Source organism: Apteryx mantelli, chromosome Z (genome assembly GCF_036417845.1).
Source record: "Apteryx mantelli isolate bAptMan1 chromosome Z, bAptMan1.hap1, whole genome shotgun sequence".
Taxonomy (NCBI): Eukaryota; Metazoa; Chordata; class Aves; order Apterygiformes; family Apterygidae; genus Apteryx; species Apteryx mantelli.
The window spans coordinates 41,099,300-41,124,488 of NC_090020.1; the positions used below are offsets into that span (position 1 = coordinate 41,099,300).

A 25,189-nucleotide genomic window follows, 5' to 3' on the forward strand; every position below is an offset into this window, starting at 1 on the left:
TGTTGTGTATTGCTGATCAACACTCATTTTTTCATACTAAACACCTGAGGTATCTCCCTTTAAACATGCCGTTGTCAATGGCAGTGGATGATTATGTGCTGCCATCTAGCAAATGTTTTCAGAAGAGTTTAATTTATATGCACTTTCAAATATTAAATCTGTGATAAGACATCTAAAAATTCTTAGAAAGATTTTAAAGAAAAAATACGCAGCACAGAAAATATTTTAAGATTCCTTCATCCAGTGTGCCTATAAAATTAAGTGCAAGATGAGACTAACTTAATCCACTGTGGCTTAATATAGACAAACCCTGCAAAAGCATACTCATATGCAGATGATGCAAAAACAAAACAAAATAAAAAAAAACAAAAAAGAACACACACACAAACCACCACACACCTCTGAACTTTGCCATTCCACAATTTTTTTCCCCTCACACACCAGAACCCAGTCTTCTTCCAAGAATTCCATTCTTCGCTTTCACTTTGTTCTAACCTTCTGAAGTTTATACTTCTTTCCCCTCCTCATTCTTGGGCGCAGAAATCAAAATGTGATAGGCATACAGCAATGAGATGCTTGAATTATGAAGCTTTCTATTTTTTAAATCTCCTCTAAGTCTTAGTTTTTCAGCAATGCAGTCACACTGAAATTGTACCATTTATCTGCCAGCAGCAAGCTGATGGCTTCTTAAAAATATCAGACCTTGCTAAATGTGGGTTCTGACACTACTTTGTTATTTTCTATAATTATCTAGATACATATGCAATTAGAAAAGAGAACATTTACACACTTTTGGCAGAATATTGATTTGTTACCATGGAAATAATGTGATAGTTCCTGGAGCTGTTGCACCAATTTCTACCACTTTATGTGAAAATAATAAAAGATAATCAGAATAGCTAAACTAATTAGTCTGTGAATAGCTAACTAATTACGCCTGATTTCCTGTACTGCATCTTTCTGTCCTATTTCACCTCACCACAATAACTGCAATTCCCTCCACATTCACCTGGGATCTTCACCACTGCACAAAAACTTCAGATCCTATTCAGACAGTCACCTAAACAGTATCACATTTTCATTCTGTGTTCCCTACTAGATCAGAACTGTTGAGAGGATGCTACTTCGCAGAGACACTATTCTTTATCTAAATGATAGTTAAAAAAAAAAAAAACTATTGAGGTCTTTATTCTTTTTCATATTTCACTGAAATTAGCCAAAAATTTCAAAAACTGTCAGAAGGAAAGGTGACACAGTCTCTATTTGTCTTTTTTACTTAGAGGACTACATTTTCATAACAATAATCCATTTTCAACTTTCAAGTCTCACTGGTGATAAAGAGTAAAAGAATAACCTAATTAAGTGTCTGCACTTCTTTCATTCCAAAATACTTCTACATTTTACTTCAAGACACTACTGGTGCCAAAGGTCTGATTTTTATCCTACACTAATAAAACTTTGTTAAGAATGTGATTTTTTTTTTTTTTTGCTTTCACCAGGACAATAATACCAGAAAAACCTCTTGCCATACATTTACACTGGACTGAAACAACCAATACAAGCAATAATTTACTATCCTTCTTATATAGGAACACCAGACAAGTATATCTTATCCATACAAAGCAGGTGCTGTATAGCTTTTACCCATGCCAATACAGTTCATAGGAATACATAAGACACCCTGGAACAAAAGGAATGGTGTCAGTTTATGTTATCGAGAAACATTATTTTTACACTAATTGTTTTTTCTTTAAGCAGAAGATGAAGGGTGAAAAAACTTTTGAAACCTATCATCTAAAATTTCTTAAGATTCCATCTTTTAACAGCCATTATACTTTATTAATAACTAGTTTAAGCAAAGACAGACTTCTGCCAAAAACTCAAATACGTAACAGTAACTAAACTTACTAGACATGCAAAGCCTTACATGAAACTACTGCAAATACAGCCAAGACAAACAACTATGTTTATCAGGTATTTAAGTGCCACTTAAAGTTCTTTCTGCAACAAACTACCATCATGATTATTTCATATATCCTAAGGGGGGGGGGGGGGGAACCTCATGATTCCTAGCTTTTTTTGATTGTGGAAGGCCAAAGGTGCATATTTTAGAGCTGCTTTCAATTACAGTAAGTCTTTCCCTTACCAAACAGGAAGAATAGACAAGAAAAATCCAACAGTTGGTTTAAATCATTAGGCTTTCTGAAATCATTGCTTTATTAAGGCTCAAATTCCACCACACCATCTTTAGTAAAAAAGAATAAAAATTTCTCAGATGCAAAACACATTCTCATAAGAGCATCTCAGTAAATGTAATCAATACAGACAGGACATCCAGGTGCTGGTAAATGAAAAGTATTTAGTCCAGACATTTTGAAGAGTCACCGCAGTTGTTAATAAAGCACGTTTTGAAAAAGCATAGGTGAAGAAATGAAAAAACTGTTTAATCTTCTCGCACTGGGGTTCCATCAAAAAGATGCATCTTACCCTTAGCCACCTTGACCTGCAGTCCCTCCTGATGAGCTGGCAGTCAGGATTTCTGCCTTTGCAATACCTTATTCCTCAGAATGCACCTATTATTAGATAGTGCCTATTTGTTGTCTGTTACGAGCTCTGATGAAGGCTGCCACCTTCAGGGATCTTTTTCAGAATTAACTTGTATTTTCCTTGTAGAATAGGGTGATATTTGGGCTACAAGAAGTAAAAGCATCACCAGTATCCTTACTGAAATCTTTCAGGGGTTTCAGTCTTTCATACAGAAACTCATTCTATTTTATCTTTTCCTGAAGAACAGTTTGGCCATTCTTCATTAAAATAATGCTTGATATACAAGTGTTTCTTTGGTAACAGATGAAGAGTCATTCCCTGAATTTGATCAGCTAACAAACTCCTTGCTTTAACAGGGAGTGAAACACTCTCTCCTTTTTTTGGTGATTTACTGGCACATTTCAATATGAAGTCACTTACATTTGACCTCACATTTGCTAATAATAAGGACTAAAAACATGTAGTAAGTTACTAAACAGATATAGGGTTTTTTTAATATAATATTAGACTACAGGTTTTTTTCTAATGAACAAGCTACCTCTTGCTAAGTTTCTAACTTGCAATTCATCCTCTCTCAGGGCTAGCATCAGCCTAGATCATATGATCTATTTTAAATGCATTTTTATCCTGAGGACACTGATATAATCTGCAATTTTGGTTGTCCTGCAGATGGTAAAACAGGAACTGTAATCAGACTGTGGATTATCTAGAAATCTTGGAAATGCTCATTTAATATCTGCAGAAACTGGTCCAACACATCTGCAGTAAGATTATCAACAACTCTTCAGATATAGCACCCATAGTCTAAACATGTATAAAAGGCTTGTTCAAGTGGGTCACATTTACTGTACACAATGATTCATAAGTGTGCAATCAACCCAGCATAAGACAACTGACATACACCAAATTGATTTCATTCATTCAGAGTGTGAAAAATCCTGACAGAAATACAAGACACCAAACTTCTTACAGAACAGGAAAAACAGTTATTTCTAACACCTTAATTCCTTATTCTCAGCCCTTACACCTCCAAGAAAATAGGGTAACATCCCATTTTTGCTACCCAGGAGATAGGGAAGCAGCTGAGGACTTAGGTAGCTCCACCAGAACAACCTGCGAAACAAGCACAAACACGGTAATACACGACACGATGACGGTACGGTGCACACTAAGGCAGTCAGCTGAACCGAGACACACGTGCAGCATCACGCAGACCCCTAGATGCAGTTTATCTTTTCGAAGGAGCTGGCAAGGCTTTCGCAGAGGCAGAGCCCCGGTGCGGGACCTCTCGGTGGGACGGAGGGCCTCATGAGGGCGGTCGGGCCGGCGGCCGCTCCGCTCCCGGCCCAGCCCGGCCCGCCAGCGCCCTTTGTACCGCCCCCGGCCAACGGCCGCTGCCGCCACCTGCCTCCCCAGCCCCGATCGCAGCTCAAGCGCCCGGGGGGCCCCACTCCGCCGCCGCACAGGACGCGGGGTCTCACCTCGTTGTTGAGGTTCAGCACGGGCGCCATGGTGCCGGTGCCGGCCCCGCCGCGGGAAGGGGGAGCCGCCGCCGCCGCAGGGCGCCCAGCTTCACCCACGCCGTTTCAAAGGCAGCGCGAAGCGAAAGTGCGCGCAGGCGCCGCCCGCCTCGTGGCAGGGCCACTCTAGGCCGAGCCTCGATGGTGAGAGCCGCTCTAGGCCAACCCTCGAAGGCCGAGGTCCTCCGACGTTGACGTGCTCCGCCCCAGCGGTGCGTTTGCCGGGTGGCGCGTGCGCGTCTTGCTCCGCTGCGGGCGGTTAACGGTCGCGCTCGCGCCGCTCTTCCCTCTCTCCCTCCCCCTCCCCCCCCTCAGCCTCTGCTCGCGCGGGGCTGCCGGGGTTCGGTGCCTTCGAGAAGTTTCCCTCGCTCAGGGCTGAGGTGACCGTTAGGGAGTCTCGACAGCCCCCATGCACCTGCCGCGTCAGCCTTCCACGGGAGTCTCGTTTCCTTAAGAAATCGGGTAAAGAGGGCTTTTTTTCTGATTCGTAAGGGGTTATAAACTACACTCATAAGAAAACGATTCCAATCTGACGTGCCTGAAGCTCACTTTGCACAGTTCTTTGAAAACAGCTTGCCAAATCAGAGCTTGAAAGTTAAGCTTTAAACTATTGTATTTATGCCCCTACATTGTGTCTTCAACCTAAGACCTAAAAAGTTAAAGATGGACATCTCTAAATCCTTAAGGAGCCATCTTTTCCTCTGAATAATTTATAATCTTTTAAGTAATCTAGCATTTTTTGCACCTTGTTAGTCTCATGAAATTATCACAACAAAGGTTATGTGAATGAACACTGGTATGTTTCTAGACTTTGCTTTATTCTTCTCCCTTTTCCCTATGAAACAAAAACAACTGGTTTCAAACTAATTTTAAATCTTCAGACTAATTTTCTTCATTTGTGCAGAAGGCAGAGTATGGATTGTACAGAAATTAAGTCACTTGAAGCCTTAGTTCTGTAAAAATTTACAGACACAACATTATGCATTTTAGGTAGCTGTAGTGAAGTGAAGCTGAGCGTGTGTTTTAGATTTTGCAAGATCTCAGTCTAAATTTGGCAAAGCTTCACCGATCTTTTTTCACATTATTTCCAATTTATTGTGCTAAAAGGAATTGTTATTGTCTTAGATTATTACAGATATTTTTCTATTTTATTCAAATGGAATTTTTGCAGGGCTCATGCCTGAAAATTAAGCATGTCTTAGCATGCATAGAAAATGATTCTGTTACTGTTTCACATTCCGTTTATCTGTTGCAGTATTCAAAATATTTGAGATCATATTTGAAAATATTTGAGGAAACTGTTTTAAATATAGCGACTAGAAACATTTTTGTTTATACAAATAAAATCAGAGAATTCTTTGGATGTTCACCAACAGCTAGCTGGCCCCTGGGCGGCACTGTTGAGCCTAGAATTCTTTTGCTTTGAAGTTAAAGAACAAAATTGAAACTGGTACCTGCTGTCTCTAATACCTAGGCTGCAGGATCTAGCATTTAGATATGGTTATATTTTGATGTTTGGTTTCTAACTGGTGGTCAGGCATCCCCTCTAAGCGAACTGCAGCTAGATCATCTTTGACTGTAATTTTTATTGAGTCTTACAGGCAAGTAGGTTCAGGCCGGGCTAGTCCTTCAAGTTCAGTAGCAATCAATGTCTCATTTAGATCAGTAAAGAGCCAACAGAAATTGCTTTGAATCCATTCCTTCAAATGTGGTAAAGATACTTTATTCCAACAGGAGCTGAATTTCAGATTAAACGTGCAACTGAGGTTGGTAAGAATACTTTGACTTACTGGAAGTAAGAGGTATTTATCACAGCTGCTGTTTTGGGTAAGTTCTGACTTGGGCAATTATATCGTGCCTACCTGAAGTCAGCCAACTATCTTATAATATTCTTTGCCTTTTAGTACCATCTATGGCAAGCAGTGTATAGCGTTCCACATCAGAAGTAGCTGAATTTAATTATGACTGCTTATAAAGCAGGTTTGGACGAGGTGTACTCTATACAATCCAAATCTATATATCTTTAAAAATTAATATAATCTCATATCTAGACTGGATTTGTAGGCACTGAATGTAAAATTGGAATCAGAAATTCAATAAGGAAAGATCTGCCAAGGAAAATAAAGAGGTGTTTCCCTTTGTCTTGATTTTTCGTCCAAAATGAATTCCTTAAATATGCCAGTCTAAATTTTCTTCACATACCTTAGCACAGAGGAAGACAAAAGGGTGCCAAGGAGCCAGCTACAACTCCCTGATTCCAGCCAGTGCAGGCCTGGCTTTACATGAATTAGAATTGTTCCCTGACCCTCCAGCCAGGAGAGTCCGGGATGATAACTTCAATTTTGCTTTCTGTTTCCTCTGGACAGTGAAATGATTTGCTCTGGACGTTTCACACGAACCCTGAAGACATACTTCTGGACCTTCTTCCTCCAAAAAGTTTGTTTTCTTGTTATTCACTTAGGCTCTGACAAAAATATGTTTTTCATTTGCTTTTGCTTTTCTCTTCTTAAACTTCAGCAGCCTTCCAGAGTTTAGAATCAGCATGCCTCACAGCTGGTTCACTGTCTCCTTGCCGTACTGGTTTTTGACTTTTAAATTCAGTCTAAGTCAAGATTTTCTTGTCAGCTTGTCATAGTCAGGGTGCTTTGAGGCATTGCCCCATATAACACTTCCATACTTTGATGCTTTTTTCTGACCTTTTTTCCTATCACGTCAGTATTTCAGTCAGATATTTTGGCATGCTTTCTCAGTGTTTGAACACATTTCTCTGGACTGTTGTCCTCTCTGCTTTGAGAAGCACTGAATGTATGTGTGTGGTAAGGCAGCATATAGGTACAGGACAAGCTAGGGGAGTAGGGGTGGTAAACTATTAAAGGAACAAGGGCGTTAGACTGGGTTACTTTTCCATTGCTTTACCTTAGCACTATCCAATACAGCACATGCTCCCCTGGCTTATGTGATGTGGTAGCAGCTGTGCAGACCACCTTACAGATACATCTGGCCTTAATCCCAGGAGTCATGCACATAAATCATATTTTTGGGATACAGATTAAAATTTGCAATTAATACAGACAGTTGTGGTTGTATGCACAGTATAGACATAATGAAATATGTATTAAGTGCATTTTATATCGAAAGTCACAATAAATAAATTTTAGCTGTTTCAATTAATTTCTGTTCATTTTTTGTGAACCAAATTTGAGAAGTCAACATGTTTCAAAGAATGAAAGAGCAGATAAAGTTAGCCAAACATTGAGGACCACAAAAGTGGAAGGTTTTGCACAGCTGCAACTTGCAGCTTCCTGTATTGCAGCTTGCATTCTGATTTTTCCCAGAGGAATTTCTTTTTAGTGATAACAAAACATCTGTTCTGGACTTGCTCCTTTTTCTTTTATTGGAAATTATAATGGAACTTAAAGGATCTGTCTGAAATTGGGATCCCTTTTGTGCTCAGCGCTCTGCATATGTGTAGTGTGAGACTATTTCTGCATCACACTAGCAACTGAATAAAGCCAGATAGGCTAGTGATACTGCTGCTTATAAAAGGGAAATGTAGCATATAGAAATTATTAAGCGATTTATCATAGGTTGGAGAAGAAAACTATGAGCATTAAGCATTTAAACTTAACGTCCCAGATCTGAGTTCACCACAAGATCATCATTCCATTACACTAAGATATTCTTTATACTCAAGAATGTTTTTGGAATTTAAGAGCTCAGTGGTACTGTGGCTGTATGTTTAATGGATTCTAAGTGAGAATGAGTCTCAAAATTAATTCTGCTCCTTTAATAATGAATGGATGTGAACACTTTGGGTGGAAATACAGTGAAATGAAAAATAATTTTACTGAAGAGCATTTAATAGTGTATACATAACAAGGGTATTAGCTGATAAACACTCAATAGTTGACAGATCTGAGCGTGATGAAACAAAAATTTTTAGGAAGAAGGTAGTAAGAAAAATAAGTCTGCAATAAGAAGTGCCAACACCTATTTTTGTATTCTGTCCTAAAAAAGTCAAGAGAACTCATTTAGCAAAAACTTTTCATTGAATACCAAGGACATTTTTTAAATATATTTTTCAATCTTTTTCTTACATAAATGGGAATTCACATTTCAATACTATTATTAAATTATTAACCAACTTCACTATGTATTTGTTATATGGCTTGTTAATGTGTTAAAAACAGTCAGTTGCATTTTTTAACTACTGTCTTTCTAAAGAGTTCAGTGGATTTTTGGTGTCAATTGACTTCATTAAGTTAGCCATATTATACCAATTACATAATACAACACACAGTTAACTGGAAATAGTGACCCTGGGATTTTGCAGCATGTTAGCTGGACTAGAATAAGATCCAGCTATAACTGGGCTCATAATTATATTTATGACATACTAAATCCTGTGTGCTGAGAACAGAATATAACAAACTTGAAAGCATTTTTTACATGTTGAATTTACTGTTATTTTTGATCTGTCAGGCCAAGACTTTGTAAAAGTTTAAAATTAAAATATTAAATATGGAAAAAGCTAGAAAGACTCCAAGAAAGGAGTAATATTGTCTGGTATAGAAAATTTTGCAGCAGTTTGTTCTGTCAATACATCCAACTGAAATTTTTATGTAAAGGTATTCCAAAAAAGTGACAGTAACAGCCAAAGCACAGAGTAAAGCTTCTTCCTGAGAGGCAGGTGTCAGCATTTCTAAGGCAGTAAAAAGCATATTTGGAAATATTAAATATGCTCTTTCAAATACTCCTAAGAAATTGAGATTCTTTAAAGTATAGAAGTTTTTTTGGCAACTGTTAAAGGCACTGACAGAGAAGAAGGAGCATGTAATCATCATTTTTGTGCAAAGGATTATTGTGTTTCATAATTGCTAATTTCCTTTTTTGTGTTTCCTAATTTAATTCTGTTTTAATATAGCTTTGTCCCTGTTTTCATACTACCTTGCATTCTTGTTAATAATGCTGAGCTAGCACAGTAGAGCCTTTTCCTTATGCCAGAATATGTTCCAATTGCAGTACTAACTTCTTTGCTAGATACATGAATGCAATCTCATTTAAAAAATAAACCTGACGTTAATTACTTCAGTGGGACTAGAATGCCAAGTCATGCAGCGGGATCTGACAATACTAAGTGTGGTAGAAACACAGAACAAAAAGGTGCTTCTTACATCAAAAAATCTAAAATTCAAAGATGAAACAGGGGACAAGAAACAGAATACCCCAAGTTAACAGTGAAACAGCCAGAGATGCTCTGGGCATTGGCAAATAAGGCAATTGTCCAGAGAGAACTAACACTAGGAGTACTAAAACCTCTGTAACTACAATGCTTTTTTTGCATATGCCAGAGTCCTGGTGCTTCTGCCAGCAGAGGACTCGGGGTGTATCATTTAATATTTACTCACATGGGCAAGGGGTCTCCTTTCAGCAGCAGCAATCGCTGTCCCGTTTGCTATCCTCTGTTGGTAATGACAGAAGAAGCAACCTGATGGGTCTCCCCCTGCTTCTCCATGCTAGCTCTGTTGCTTCTGCTGACCTGGTACCTTTCTCAGGCAAGAACAGCTTAGTCTAAGCTCCTCATTCTCAGAGAGACAGATATCCCCCATGTTTCTGAGAAGCTTAGAGCAACCCATGGAAACATTACTGGTGAGCATAAGGAGCAGTGATCAGAGCACTGTGGCTGCCTAACTGTATGAAGTATACATCTACATAATATATTGCAAACAGACATGAGTGTGCCTTCTCCCATTTCAAATAATGTTGCTTGTTTTGCTCTGAGCTGACCAGAAGCCATGTGAATGTGGTCTTCATGGCTGTATTATTTGCATGAATTAATGAGCAATACTGAGAGACAGACCTCATGTTTGCCACTACTCACTCACCTTACCATAATAACTGTATTCTCACAGCTTTCTGTCGACACCAGTAATGACTGGGAAAGAATGTTAGGATCTTTAAAGTGAAGATAAGAAGCTTGTATTTAACACATGAGGAAGGCTGCAAAGAGAAGGGTAGCAGGGTGTGGATTACTGTCTAAGATAGTGATCTTAGTGTACAGTGCCAAGGGGTAAAACTGTATTTTTCGAGGCCAGGAACAAGGATGTGGCAGTTAACTGTAATACAAAAGTTGTAACAGAAACCTGGCTGAGAGTATTAGCTCCGTGAATGGATGTGAAAGATGATATGTTAGAGATAAAATCATAAAGATTTAGCCAACAAAGTTCTCTGACTATACAGAGAGAGGGTGAAGTCAAAGGTGATGTCCAGTGTATGTCTATCAAAAGGATTGTGCTGCTTTTATCACTCAGGAAGAATGTGGGAGAAATGGCTGGAGGGTAAAATTAGGAATGGTAGCCTAGTTGATGATTAGAGCTGGCAAGATAGCAGAAAGACAGGCTGACACTGAGTTTGACTGGGGGACAAATTTGGAATAGAAAGCTGCATCTGTAAGTTTTCAGCCCAGAGATGACTGTTGAATTTGTGATTGCAGAAAAGGTTTCTCAAAGGTAAGCTTCAGGTGGAGAAAAGGAGAAAGGACAGAGTTCTCTCCAATCCCTTGTAGGAGGATCATTTGAAAAGTAAGCTGCAGAAGCATTTAAAGAGATGAGCAGAAGCTACATGAGAATTCAGTATCAAGATTAAAGAGTGTGGTGATTTGTCACAGCACACACAAAATTGACCAGCTGGGAAAGATGAGAGTGGAGAAATGTGTCTGGCTTTGCTCAGAGAGAGATTGTTGCAATTAGGAGTAAAAGATGCAACAGAGTAGTGTAATATATATGGCACCTTGGATGAAAGCTAGATAGGAGGAGTCTTAATCTGGAGTCACTGGAAATGAATTCTGTGTGGAAGTGGGAGATGGTGCACTCAAAAAGCTTTGAGATGGAGGGAAATGGGATTATGGGTCAGTAGCTGGAGTGACTGGTGGGATTAATGTGGCTGTCTACAGAATGTTTGTACCGTAAAGAAAAAGACCTGAAGAGAGTGAGTGGGCAAGCAAATGGACAGACAATGGGATGAAACTGGAAGTAATCTTGGGGTCATGAGGGCAAATAGAGAGGTCTGAAGAGGTGAGTAGACAAGAAACTTCTTTGCCAAAACAGAAGCGAATTTAACATGTGAGGAATGATGTTAATTACTTATAAGAAAATAAAAAATAAAGCATCATAATTTAATTGCACTACGACAATTCAGAAGTTATTTTATTGCACGATTTAAATTTTGTAAACATAAATTTTCTATGTAAAAAGGGCTGAAGGCCAAAGTTCATCCCGTCTAATACCAGGGATTAAAACAAGATGCTTAATTAGAAGTCAAATCAGCATTAGTTGTCCCCACTAAGATAGTAGTTAAACTCAGCCAAGATTTCTCTGTTGAGAATAAAAAGAGTCTAGTATGAGTAGATTCTTAACTTAAATGCCTCAATTAAAAGCTTCGTTTGGTGGGATGAACCTTTACATAGGTATCTAGTTATTGTAGGTGGGAAGAAAATCTCAGAAATGTGAAGAGTGTAATTGGTATTGAGTGTCTGCTTAAGTCTGAAATAAACAGATGTAGTTTACATCAGATATCACAGGAAAGTGATTCTTGAGTGGGCCTAGTAGTATTAAAAATCAGTACTTGCAACACTCTCATCCTTCATCAAATTAATGTACAGAAGCAGTCGTGGGATTGGGATCTGCATAAGTCTATTCCAAGGGACATCTAACTAATGAATCTCTCTCTCTCTCTCTCTCTCCTCTCTCTCCTCTCTCTCTCTCTCTCTCTCTCTCTCTCTCTCTCTCTCCTTTACCCTTTTAAAACTGATCCAGCAGTTAAGTCTGTGGAACTAAGCAGAATTCAGCCAAGATTCATCCTTAGGAGGAGCCAAGTCCAAGCAACTCATCAAACTCCAAAGACCAGGAGCTGACTTAAAGTTGTTTACTGGAGTCTGCATGCTTTGTAAGTGAAGCCTTAGTTTGGTAATGCAAATGATCATCTATTTCATAATGAGCGTACTGCTTTGGAATTGGATATCTGCACAGTGTTATTAAGTGATAATTAATGAGAATCCCATTTTAGAGTTGATACTTATCATAGTTTTGATATATCAAGAAAGATAACAGACACAGAAGAAAGAATTTCTAAAGGCATAAGTTCCCTGAATTTCTTTCAGTCTACTAATTAACAACTGGTTTTACCGGAATGTTCAAAAGATTGTAGTGTCTTAGCTTAAGCTTGTTAAAGGGATTGTTTCATCATATGCTGTTCTCCATTTAAACTGAATTTGTAGTAGGAAAAAAATACAGTTATGTTTTTAAAGAAAATCAGCAAAGTGTCAGCTAAGGTCTAGAATACAACGTGTCTTCCTAAACTAATTATTCACAATAGTTTCTTAGAATGATAACTTTTTCTGTTACTGACCTTCTGGCTTGAAAGAAACAGGTGCTGGAGCATATGTTATGCAGTGACCATAACCATTTACAGAACTGAGGTTGGATTTTAAAATGTTTGTATGGGTAACTAAGAGCATGAGTAAAAGTGGCAGTATTAGGTGCACACTGTGTTTTAAATTCTCATTACACGTATTTCATAAGCTGTTTTTATGTGCATTCCCCTGGCCATCTGTTATAGCCCTGAACAGAAAAATACATATCCAGACAATTTAAAAATAGGCATTATATAACAGATGGCTTGTAGCAACTTGAGAGCAGCAAGCTCTGCTTTAAATATGGAAAGAAAATCCCTTATACTGGGATATATATGGGAAGAATATCCTATATGAAATCCATATAATGCTAAAATGTGTGTACTCTCCCATTTTGAGTATTCTCTACTCTACTCTTTTGTGTACCAAAGTGTACTCTCTCATTTGTAGTAACCAATTTTCAAAGATGAATGCATCATTTTTTAATTAAAAAGAATAAAAGATTAAAACTACATTTTGGATAACCTCTCTGCAAAATGTGAGTTATAAAACAAACTTTTTTGTTTTATACAACTTACAGGAAAACAAAAACTAGGACACTTTATGTTTAAAAAATATTTTACAAGGTACTGGCTTAAAAATAATTTACAATTAAATCTAAAAATGCAATTTGAAGCTAATGTTCATCTTCAAAAACAATTTTGTGTTGTAGCTTTGAGAGTGAGAGTCTGTAGTGGAAATTCTGACTGATGAATCTGTAACTTCAGCAATGTTAGCAGAACTGTGTTTTGGATCTTTTATAAATGGGGTTGAAAAATACAGATGAAAAATTAATGTCTTCTTATTTTACAAGGTTGTATCTTCTGCACAATCAGCAAAAGGGTTTAATTTAAAACCACTCTGCATCTTTTTTAAAGTGCACATTATGTGATATACCATAAGTTTATGTAACACGTGATCCCTTGGCAAAGATTAAACTTGCACAGTTTCCAAGCCACAAAATGATGGAAAAAATCTGATGGCTTTCCAATGCCAACTAATTGCTAAGTGTGTGTTGTGAAACCAGTAAAAACTGGACATAATTTTCTGAATTCTAAAGACTTAGAATATATTATTTTTAACTTCAAATACATCTCTTTTTTTTTTTTCTGTATTACAGCAGTGTTTCAAAGAAACATCAGCGCTTACACGGTAGTTTGTGTATATTCAATTTGAAGAGAAGTGTTTATAGCCCAAAGTGCTTATAAAGGATTCACGCCATGATATTTATGCTATAGACACAGATACTCCTTATTTTTCAGCCTACAGCAAATTTATGTTACTGACTTTATTTTAAGTTTCAGTTTTGTCTTGTTTTCACTGAGAAACAAAATCTTTGTAGGAATTTATATATGAAAATTCCAGCAAGAAACAATTCATATTTCTTTATCTGTTCAACTGATTACTTCTAGTGTGTGAGATAATTAGATCTTTTAATTATACATTTCTTTGGGGCCTGGCTGTTCTGGAAAATCTAGCAAAATTGCATGTTAACAAACAAACTCACTCAAATTTTAACTCACCTTCAGTGTTACCGGAAGAACCAAAGATTACAGAGCTTTCTTAAAAATGATCTTTCAGAAATTTCTAATTAGAAAAAAAATAAAAAGCTTGTTTTTTCACTGTCACAGAGAGAGAACGGGAATGGGATTCATGAGCAATGGTGCATGGATTTTGAATACAGCTGAGCAACCCCTGCGGAAGGCAGTAGTTATTGCTTTCTCAGTTTGGGGCTCTAGTCTCTAGGTATTTCCCAGAGTTTGCAAGGTTGCTCAGGTTTTCCCTACTGCTTTCTCTTAGAAAACAGTAACTGGGCATTCTTGGTTCTGTTTCATAGATTTTTCCAGTCAGTTATGAATTTTCATATGTAATGGTTTACCCACTTGCAAAAAATTCACAGTAAAAAATCATTTTTGAAAAGAAGAAATAATTGGGTAAATATTACTTCATTCTTCATTTTCTAATGTTTACTCTACAGTACCTCTAGAACCCATATATGAATGTAAGATTATCCATTTTAGTGATTGATTGTATAAGTGGAATAGGAAGGGTCATCAAGATAAATTCAAATTTTAGAATTTTTAGACAAAAGGAAGGGACATTCTGCTAATTCAAGATACCTTGTCCTGGGGGAAGGCTAGTTACCACAGTCAGTAAAAAGTCTTAAATACTTCTATCTTGGGATAGGAGAAACTAAATAAGTAAGAAAAGTTCAGGCAGGCAGGCACACAGACTGAGGTTTCTGACTTGTTAATCTGATAATAATAACAAATCCTAGGGTGTCAGTAAGTTTTTGGTGTTTATTTTTCAATTTTTAGATAGTAGGTAAGTAATGGAAAGGAGGGTATATGCAGTTCCTAACTGATCAGTGTTTATGATGCAAGTCTCATTTCTCTGTTTTTTTGAGCAACTTAATGTAACATTTTAGGGGAACATCTGTGGTAGAATCTAGTATTTTTGGCTTTCAGCTAGAATGGTAAAGAAAAAGTAGTCAACAGAGAAGAACAATTTGGACAGCAGAGGATTCATTCCTGCTTCTGGTTTTTATTTTTCTGTCATGTAATTTCCTATGAGGGTGAACTCTCATGTCTGTACCAGGTGACTAGATGAATATGCTAGGACTTACAAGACTCATGGACTGCATTACTGTATATTGGGCACCTGCCACAATTTGCTTCATATTCTCCAAATTAGGCCTGACTTTTCAATCCATTGAAGAGTAGACTGGGTAAAGGCTCCATCTGGTGATTGTCAGCGGTTTCCTGATTTTTCTTGTCTTTCTTCAAATCTCCTAAATGATATCCATCTGGTCTTGGCTCTAACTTTGTCTAGCTTTCATTTATGTAATATATAAGCCTGCCATTGATGCAAGTCTGTTTTTTTCATTTTGTCTTGCAAATACATTAAGTTTTCATTTGCACTCCAGCAATTTTTTGATGCCTGTATATTCATTTATAGTAATTGTAGGAAGAATATTCTAGCATTTCTTATTTGCTTTTTCTCTTTATTTTGATATGCACTGATGTGCATGCCAGGGACCTGTGGCTTTATTTTAATACTACATGAGAGAATAAGCAGAAAAGTCTTGTGTACTACTGAGAAAATCTTGCAGGCATTACTTCACAAGGCCTTCATAAGGTAGATGCAGCAGCATCTGCGCAGCTGAGGTAGTGCAGATGTAGCTCTGCACAGATTTCTTTCTTTTGAAGCAGATAAAATAGGAAAGGAGCTAAGTGAATTATTTGGCCTCTTCTGGTGCTTCTATTGCACTTCATTTAAACTTGAAATCTCCCCAAAACTTTGACAGCAGTGGCAGGCAATTGTTCAGTCACAATATTTTGGGGCTAATTGCAGCCTCTGGCATCTTGTTTTTTATTAATGTTGGAAACAAATGATTGGCTTGATACAGTAAGTAAACATGCATGTGAGTTCTTCTGAAAATAATCACCATAAGTGAATAGCCATAAATGGACTGCAGTTGTGATGACAGAATGTATAGCTGACAAGCTCTGAATGAAAAACAGTTATATAAAGTTTATAAAGGAATGCATGCACATAGTGATTTTGTCTGGTTCTCTGCCAGTGAAGGTACAATCCCTACCGCCTGTATCTTGATCAATATGTGGTTATAATTCTTCCATTCATGCCAATCATGACTGGAAAATGAACATGTATATTCAGTTTGCTCCAGTCAGAAAGAAGTATATATCTAGAGCAATTTTCAAATGAATATATGAATGAAAAAACCTCATAAATGTTTTTGCATCCTCTGATGTCTTGCTACCCAATGATGCATACCCACTTCTGGGGTAATTTTAGTAAGAAGGACAGCCTTAACAGATACGTTAAGATGATCTTTTCAGACTGCTCAGGGTTTAAGAATTGAACGTGTTAAGGCCCTATGTGGTTTGCTCAGTGTTCTTGCCCAAATCTGTGACTAAGCCAAGGAAATAAATTCGGTCCATGTTTTTGAGTTTCGTGGCCTATATACTGTATTTACAAAGTTTCATCTATGCAAAAACACTGTTTTCCAAAGGAATGTCATGTCACTTCTTCCTCTGGTTCCTCATTAGTTTGTTTATAGGTCAGAGGCTTGACTCTGCATGACTGCTGTGCAGTCCAGTAGTTTTGGAAAGTAGATGAAAATTTGATAGCTCAGCCTCTGTATGACTTCTCTGCATAACTTCTGGAGGGGTAAAGAATGCTAATGAATTCCAATCCAACTCCTCATTTTGACGTAGAAGGTCCTGGAGAAAAGGAAACATGGTCAGGATAATCCGTAGCCACTGAATTGTTCTCTGCAGTTACTGGCAGCAGGCTATCAGGATGTTTTAATTTATGTGAGGGTCAAGTAAGCCAACTGCAGGGCTGTTAGAAGTGCAAAACTGGCAAAAGCTCATTGCTGAGCATAGCTCACCTGAGGACTGTCAAATCTAGGCTGAAATTGGTATATCTAAAATCTGCAGTGCATAAGCACCCCTGTGTGTAGACTTTACATATAAAGAATTTGGCTTGAGCTCATGTGAGTGACTCATCCGTTTAGCCATACCTTTTTTATACAAGTTAATTTCAGTTCTTCTGTAACTAGAATGTTAATATTACCCTAAACACATGAAAGGTGTGTGTGTGTGTGTGTGTATATGTTGTTTTTTTTTTAAAGTCTGGTTTTAATGATCTGAATAATGGGGATTTTTCCACTTTCTCTAGGAGTTATTTGTTTTAGGGATGAGTTTGTTTATGATATCACTAATATTAGAAAACAGTGAAATGAACCAGAAGCCAATTTCCAAACTGCTTTTTGAATGATTATACAATCATTAAAATAATATCTGAGCCTCCATTGCATCTATGTAAGTATAGCAGAAGGAATGAGAAGGTTCTTGAAAAAGGCTGTGTGAATAATAGATTTCTGTGATCTGGTGGCAAACCTGGAAACTTGAAGGAAGAAAAAAGTTCAAAATGACCTGATTTTTAATTTAAAATAGTGGCCAATTTTCCCCTTCCCATTTAAACCAAGTTATTTCTATTGTATTATAGAAGAATAGCCTTTGGAAAAGCAAATTTTTGCTTTCTACACCTTTTATTGTGTAATTGACTAACAAATTATTGAAAAGTTATAATTAAAGTATTATCATTATTTTCAAAGGAGTTGCTGTGCAGTCTCTGTCTTGTCATATTGTTTTCCCAATGAATGTCTGAATAGTTAGAAATCTGTTGCTGCCAAGTATGATGTTATAGATGATTCTATTATTGGCTCATGAAAAACCTAGTCCACCTGAGGTCCCTGATTTGGGTGATTTGTAGTAGATTACTCTTTTGACATTATCTCTGCTGAGTGATAAATTATCATTTTCTATTTTGTCACAGTTTAGATGTTTTTGGCAGATTTCCCTCTGCATCCTGGACATTAGAAAAAGTGTTTACATTCTTGATATGGAAGAAGAGAATTCCTCACCTCCCTAATTAATATTAATAATATTAATATTCCAGTAATTTGAATATTTTTCAACTCTCTTATAGCAGCTTTATTTTAGTTTCAGTCATGCATTAAGGACTGCATTTTTTACTGTTTTGTCCTCATACATGTTGTATATGAGCTTCTAAGCTATTCTATGAATTGATCCCATATCTGTCTTCTGAAGTTATGTCAGTTTACTATTTATTAGAGAATGGGCTAGAGTCAAGGTTCTGCTATTCTCTGTGTTGTATTCCTTAAACAGAGAATAATAGAGTCTCTCACTCTTTCTCTCCAGCCCAATAAGTATTTTCATGGAGCAGCTGCAAAAAGAAAAAGATCCACCTTGGAATATACCTTAACATATTCTTTAGGATACTGTCATGAGAAATTGTTGCTCTGGTACCTGTGGTGGAGGATGAAATAAAAAATAGGTCCAACCATTGGACCTTGAGGAAAGGATCATCACAATCTCTTTCCCCTTGGTTTCTGAATCCTAGTTTCTAGTCCTCCATTTTTGTCCATCTTAGTGCACTCAATAAATTTAGCCTGAATTTATTGATAATTTTGAGTTTTAAGTATGGCTTGATTTTTCAGCAAATAATTTATTAAAATTTGCCCAGTCCCGCAGCATATCATTTAGAGTAGATGGAACTGAACCTCTTTTACCTTTATGGGGGTCTGTTCAATGTCAAGAAATGTTAAACTCATTTTAAATGTTTGGTAAATTGAAGACTGATACAGGCAACAGAAGTCATTATTACCCTGATGTTTTGAACACTTAAAAACCTCAAGAATCTTATAAAAAATTACTTTACAGTGATACTCAGAAATCAGATTTGCGATTAGTATAATGTATCAAAATGCAGATATCCTGTAGTGTTTGTTGTTGGCTGTCACCAGTAGGAGGTTCAGAAATGCCGATATTCATTACAGTGCATATTGAAATGCATTTTTATGGTGATATATTATGTTGATCAAATAGATTTTCTGCTTACTCAGCAGAAAGAAAATAGTTTAAAATAATTTTAAATACTTGCCAAATTTTGTTTGCTTTATGAATACAAATCCATAAAAAGGCTTGTTGAGTATGGTGAGTAGGTTTTAGACCATGTCTCTGGTATGTGGTGAACCTACATGATAGCAATAGTAACCGGTGAAAATAGTCAGTCATGTGATACAGGCTCCCAGGAGTACGCTACATGTATGAAAGCGTTATATATGTTCTTTCTCTTTGAAAAAAAATACTATTTTTTACAAGAAGGAGTAAAAATTTAAAGCTGATCATTGCAACTTTATGCTATGCAACTACCAATTAAGGTGGATATGAGTGGAGAAATTCTCCAGCTTTTAATATCACTGAGCAATCCCTTCAGACATCACTCAGCAGTCAAATCTAATCACATATTACAACTGGTCTTACAGATTTTACCCTAGTTTTTGCCCAGTAACAAAGAAATATCTTGTCTTCTACTACCAAAACCTGGAAGCACAACTGGGAAGGAAGTAGTTGCTGATTTAAGGGGACTTTTAGGGGTCTTATAAGCATGTGCGTCCCAGTTTTTGATGTGTTCAATACTGAAATCCATTTATTCTTTGTTTATGAGAAGGAAAGTTAAGAATTTTCAGCATTGCTAGGAGGGACAGCTTTCTAAAAGCTCTCACTATATTTCTGAAAGTTCGTGCTGTTGAAGAGAATTATTTCTCTTTAAATCTTCAAGGGGAATTTTGACAGGGAGAGATGCAAAGATGCTCAGGTCACAAGAGTTCTTCTTTGAAGATAACAAAATTCTAACACTTGCGTATGATTGGCTGATTTTATTTCCCTGGAATTTCTTTTTCCTTTAACCATGTTAAATATCTAAGACCTGGAAAATATCTGATTATTTAAAAATCTATTAATAATTGTTTGAAAGCTGAATCAAATTACAGGATCTTTGTTGTTATTTGAAATTGTGAGAAAGTACTCAGGAGTATTTTCACTTCGTTTTGAAAATTAACCTGTTAATGTTCTCTGGTATGACAAGTTTAACATCTGTTCTTCCAAAATGTAAGCCCTGTTTAATTTAGAAAAACACCCAATATAAAATGTAATGCCTAGATCTGATCTTGACTTTAAGGATGCAATTCACAGTTATTATGACTAGACTTTCTTATATCAAGGCCTTATAGCTTTGAATACTGCTAGCAATCAGTTCTGTGCATACATCCTTAAGTCTTGTGCTTTGTTGAGATTATAAAACTTTTTTTTTTAATAAATGTTTGTCTAAAAATTACTTTACTATTCATCTGTTTTATAAGTAAAAATGTATCACAGTTAGAACTTTGGGATTTCCTGAAATATGTAAAATTGACCTCTTTATCTACAGAACATGACATTCCTTTCAGCCACTGTTATTCAGGTTTAGATGTAAAGACCAGCAGTTACTAGTTTTCAGCAGAACAAGAAATGTGAGGAACAGAATTATAGTAACAATGATATTACTGTTGAATCAACCCAAATTGCTTGATACAGGGATGATTATTGCAGCAGCCTTCTATAGGAGAGCGGTCATTACACATGGTTGTTGCCGATATGGTTTATGGCTAAGAATAAGATGGGCAGTAGCTGAAAGCAAAATTGCAACATCAAATCACAGCAGCTGAAGTTGGTTAGCAGTGTTTCAGAATTTCTCAAATGTTTGAACTCTTCTAAAAAAGTCCTCTTTGCTACTACAGAAAAGGTGGCAAAATTCAAGATACAAAATCTGTGAAGTGGTTACATATATAAGCAAATACAGAGGTGAACTGATATAATAAATATGCTTCTGCAGTTGTTTCTGGTGACTTCTTTAAAAAGTATGATAGCAAGCAGTAATGGAACTGAGGTGGCATGCCCTTCAGAAAACATAAAACTGGACAAAGTGCTCCTCAAAACCCGTTAGACTGTCTAACCAACCACCACCTGCAATTGCTTGGATACAACATAATATGGCATAGACTGCTTGAAAGGGAGGAAAATGAGGGAACATGTTTTCCATGGGACATACTCTTTTCCCAAGCTCATGTATCTTATGTCAGCAGGACATAACTGTAATAGAAGAACTATCTTGCAATACAATGCTCTGAAATGCCCACTGGAGAGGTCACTGTGTTCATCTAACTGAAAAAGGCAATCAAGAAGTTAGCTGACCTGTAGAAATACAAATGGTGCATGAAAATCCCTTATTGAGTCTATCTACATTGCAGCTTTTGAAATAAAATAAGACTGTTCAAAAAGTCTTCATGGTTGTTGGTGATTTAATACTGTGGCGTTTTGGTTTACTTTATAATTACCAAAACTTGGGTAGCCAGAGAAGCTTCTGCTAGTGAAGCTGCACTGCTCTAATTGTATTGTCCCACCACTTCCATTGTTAACTTTTGTTTCAGTTATGGTTTTTCCCGTGAATTTAGTTTCAAAATAATTTGCTATATAATAACTTGCAAAATTGTATTACCAAGCCTTTAATATGTTAGTTTCAAATTTAATTATGGAAATTATAAATAATTGCATTATAAATAATTAAATATGTAAAATTGTTTCCAATACTTTTTATTCTATAAGGTTACTTTAAAAAGCTGATGTGTTGTTTAATTTCCATCACCATCCTGATATATGCTTTGTTATTAGTTATACTCATGGCATTCTTTCAGTATTCAAAATGCTGAAACAAATAGCTGAAGGGACACCGAGTATTGTTTCAACACTTTTTCCCAACATCTGTTTCTTATTTCAACTCTCTGTACTCCCCTGTTTCCTTGCCCAGTCTGGGCCTCACTGTGAAATGGAGTTTCCAAAAGAAAATGAAGTAAAAAAAAGTTTTCTGCTCCTCTGAAACTTTGGTCAGAGTACATGTTAGTCCTGCGTTGTTTTCTTTTTATACAACCAGCCATGTGGTCTTACCTTTATTCTACATTTTTGCACTCAGGAAAAACCCTAGCCAATTGTATGATTGAAGAAAGGCAGCAAAAAGGCTGATAGATGACTCTCAGCTTTGAAAAGATGTTTTAGAGATTGTGGTCTACAAATAGATCTGTCAGTCTGTAGATCTGGAGTGAGTCGTCATTCACAGGAGATTCACTGGGACTCTGCAGGCAACAAGCTTCCTTTGGAGGCTCTCTTATGAAGTAGCTAAGCCTATGTAGGACTGGTCATCAGGATGTAGCACCCTGCTAGAGTTGGTCCAACTTTCACTGAAAAGAACTTGTGGTACCACCCATCTCCCACCTTATCAAGTTTCCAGTCAAAGCATTTTAGCAGCATGTTGTTCCTTAAGGGGATGTATTGCAAGTAGCATGTCTCTGGATTTTCTTTAAAAAAAGAAAGAAAAAAAAAGCAGACAAATATCATCAGAAAATTTCTCTGGAGCACACTGGCAGGTCTCTCATCAGATACCGAGAAAATGTATCCTGACACTAAGAATCTATAAACTTAGAAACTAATCATGCATATATCTGACAGCAAAGTTGGTATTTGCAATATGGGTTCAATGCAGAAAGTGAAATCTATGCAAGAGATTAAAAGAGTGTACTACCCATAAAATATAATAAAGAAGATTAATGGAGGCTAGGGTCTCTTTTGTCCAGACAGAAGTTCGGATAGACAGTACTTTGAAAGACACCAGTCGCTATCTGCTCAGCCTTTTTTTAGCTAATATATAATGGCATTTCAGCATTTCAGCAGTCAACGAGGGGAGAAGAGATTAATTTGCACATATTATGCAATGTCTTTGCATCCAGGCTCCTTTACAGATCCCTAGTGCATTTGGTGATGAACTCAAAATTTTCTTTCATGTTGAACCTGCCAGTTTGATCAGAGAGAAGTTCATGTTGCATTGTGGAAAATATTACTTGCAGAACCAAGGCCATAGAATAATGGAAACCTAACCTACAATTTCTATAATGCAGTACTGTGTCTGGGAAATGCTATTTAATACTTTGTTGAATTACTTCAAAACAAAAAAAGTCTTTTTAAGACAGAAAAAAATATATAAGTCAAGGAGACCTACAGTGAAATATTTGATTTTGACTTTACAATCAGAAATTCATTTTTTTAGGTAAAAGCATTCTTGTGAAAAACTCACAACCAGCTCTAATATTAATGTTAATTAAACAGCTATTTATTCACAAAACATGTGTGGAGCTGTGATAGATCTACTGAATTTTTTATCCCAACCCAACATCCTTCAGGAAGGCCTTCATTTCAGTACAAATCGGTAATTTAACAGCACTCATTTCTAGATAAAATTAATAAGGAGCTTATTTCTAAAGGTGGCATACAATTTCTGTCTTAGGATAGACACTTTTATACTGTGAGCATTGTGAATACTTGCACTGAAAGGAAAAGAGTAGAGGTTTAAATTTGTCAACCGCAATCATGCAAAAAGAATAAATCTCAGCCTCTCTTTTCCCCCCTTCTCTCAACCTCTAAACACTGAATTCAGCTCTTCTGAACTTTGATCTTGGAGTATGTATAGGTATCATTTACTCTGCTAAGTCTGAAAGTATTTTTGAATAGAGACTGGTATTTTCAGGCAACAACCTGATTCTGAGCTTCTGCTAGAAATTTGCATAGATGACTCCTGCCTAGTTTCTTGCTCATGTGCAGAACAATGTATACATCTTCACAGTCTGCAACTTTTCACAGTACTGCCTTATAATTGCTTTTGCCTAGGGGTATGCTAATGACTGTATATTACAAGTCCTCTGTGCAGTTTGGAAACAATAGCAGACAAGGTTAAATGATTTACCAGTAGTCAGCAATCCTACAATACAACTACAAAATACAGAAAATCCTGTGGAAAGCAAGTAGTGTCTTCTCATTTTCTACTTAGAGAAGCAGAGAACTGAAGTGATACTTCAGAAATTGTCAAAATTGGTGGAGGCCCAGGAATCAGAGTTTTAAACACATCTGGGCACCAGGCCAGAAGAAACTGTGGTCATTCTGCCTGATATCATGATTCTTACAATCCACTTCAAGTGAAGGTGCTGGATCAGTCAGAATATATTGTGTACTCCTTCATTGCCTTCTGACAAACATTTCATCCCCCTTAACAGCACTGAAAAATAAAGCTTCACAAGTACTCTTGGAGGTTGTTAGGTAGGTGTTATTGCCCTCATTTTCAGATGTGGAAAACATCACAAGGGCATCAAGGATCTGTGACAGAGCTAGGGAAAAGACTGAAATCTGTTGACTTCCAGGCCTTTGCTTTAACCACAAAACTATCTTTTCAAGACATTGGGAAAATAGAAGTATATATCCTATGTGCAGACGGAAACAGTATTTTGTAAAGAGACTCCTACACACAGTTAACTCAGTGGTATAGAAATACTCAGAATAATGAACTAGAAAAGATGATACAGTTACAAAAATATAAAAAGACAGGAAACTTGAATATCCTTTTGAGGTTGTAAGGCTAATTTATTATAATATGTTGAAGCACTAAAGTAGGGATGTGATACAAATTCTTCCCTGTCATAAGATGTCACAATGAGTACATTGTCAATTATAGCTAATTATCATTGCCAGTAGCCCCTGTGAGACAGTACTTTAAAAATAGCTGATGATCATGTGGTTACCGGAAAATTAAACTCCCCTGCTGCCATATCTGTTTATCCATCTAAATGCAATTTTTAAGAAAAGTGTAAATTCCTGCAATTTTTTGAACATAACCGTACTATCTTAGTGATTACACATTTCAGTTCTTGCTGATGAATTTGAATATTAAACTATTAAGGCTCCTCTGAGTAGACTCTGAACATGCTACAAAGGGAACAAACTCGAGCTGGGGGTGAAGTTTTGCCTTTAGCTTTTTATTTTCAGATGCTCCATTCTTGCTAATCCTAGAGGTTTCTTGACACTTTGCTGCAAGATTAATTCAGCCCTTGTATTAATTTTATTGTTCTGTTACATAGGCTCTAATGAGTGTTTGGCTTCTTTCAATATGCATCTGTCTATAAAAGGTAAAACCACTAACAATTGTTCTCTATATGTTTTATTCATTTGTACTCTTTTTACTACAAAGACTATTGCAAAGGACACACATTAACAAAAGCATCAAGCATTATTTTACTTTAAAAATGGAGCTTTCTGTCTTTGCTAGGAAATAATAAAAAGGGGGAAGGGTATGTGGGAAAGGCTGTTTTCTAGCTCAGGGGAAAAAAAAGATTCTGGAAAATCAGCTTTCTGTGTTTGCATTG

The 25,189-nt window shown here is 36.8% G+C and overlaps 1 protein-coding gene and 2 long non-coding RNA genes across 3 annotated transcripts in view; 2 read left to right on the forward strand and 1 right to left on the reverse strand.

The window, feature by feature from the left end:
• SRFBP1 (serum response factor binding protein 1) overlaps positions 1 to 4,137 on the reverse strand; it is a 75,440-nt gene extending 71,303 nt beyond the window's left edge. The window contains exon 1 of the mRNA XM_067315174.1: positions 4,029 to 4,137. Within this exon, the coding sequence (XP_067171275.1) occupies positions 4,029 to 4,058 (30 nt within the window). The 5' untranslated portion in view covers positions 4,059 to 4,137. The remainder of the gene's footprint in view (positions 1 to 4,028) is intronic.
• Positions 4,138 to 4,389: 252 nt separating this feature from the next.
• Positions 4,390 to 6,503, forward strand: LOC136995387 (uncharacterized). Its single transcript, XR_010886966.1, has 3 exons — positions 4,390 to 4,529; positions 5,802 to 5,894; positions 6,434 to 6,503. It is a non-coding gene; the product is annotated as an uncharacterized lncRNA (long non-coding RNA).
• Positions 6,504 to 11,889: 5,386 nt separating this feature from the next.
• Positions 11,890 to 25,189, forward strand: part of LOC136995388 (uncharacterized) — a 59,027-nt gene continuing 45,727 nt past the window's right edge. Inside the window, exon 1 of the long non-coding RNA XR_010886967.1 lies at positions 11,890 to 12,011. This is a non-coding gene — a long non-coding RNA (uncharacterized lncRNA). The remainder of the gene's footprint in view (positions 12,012 to 25,189) is intronic.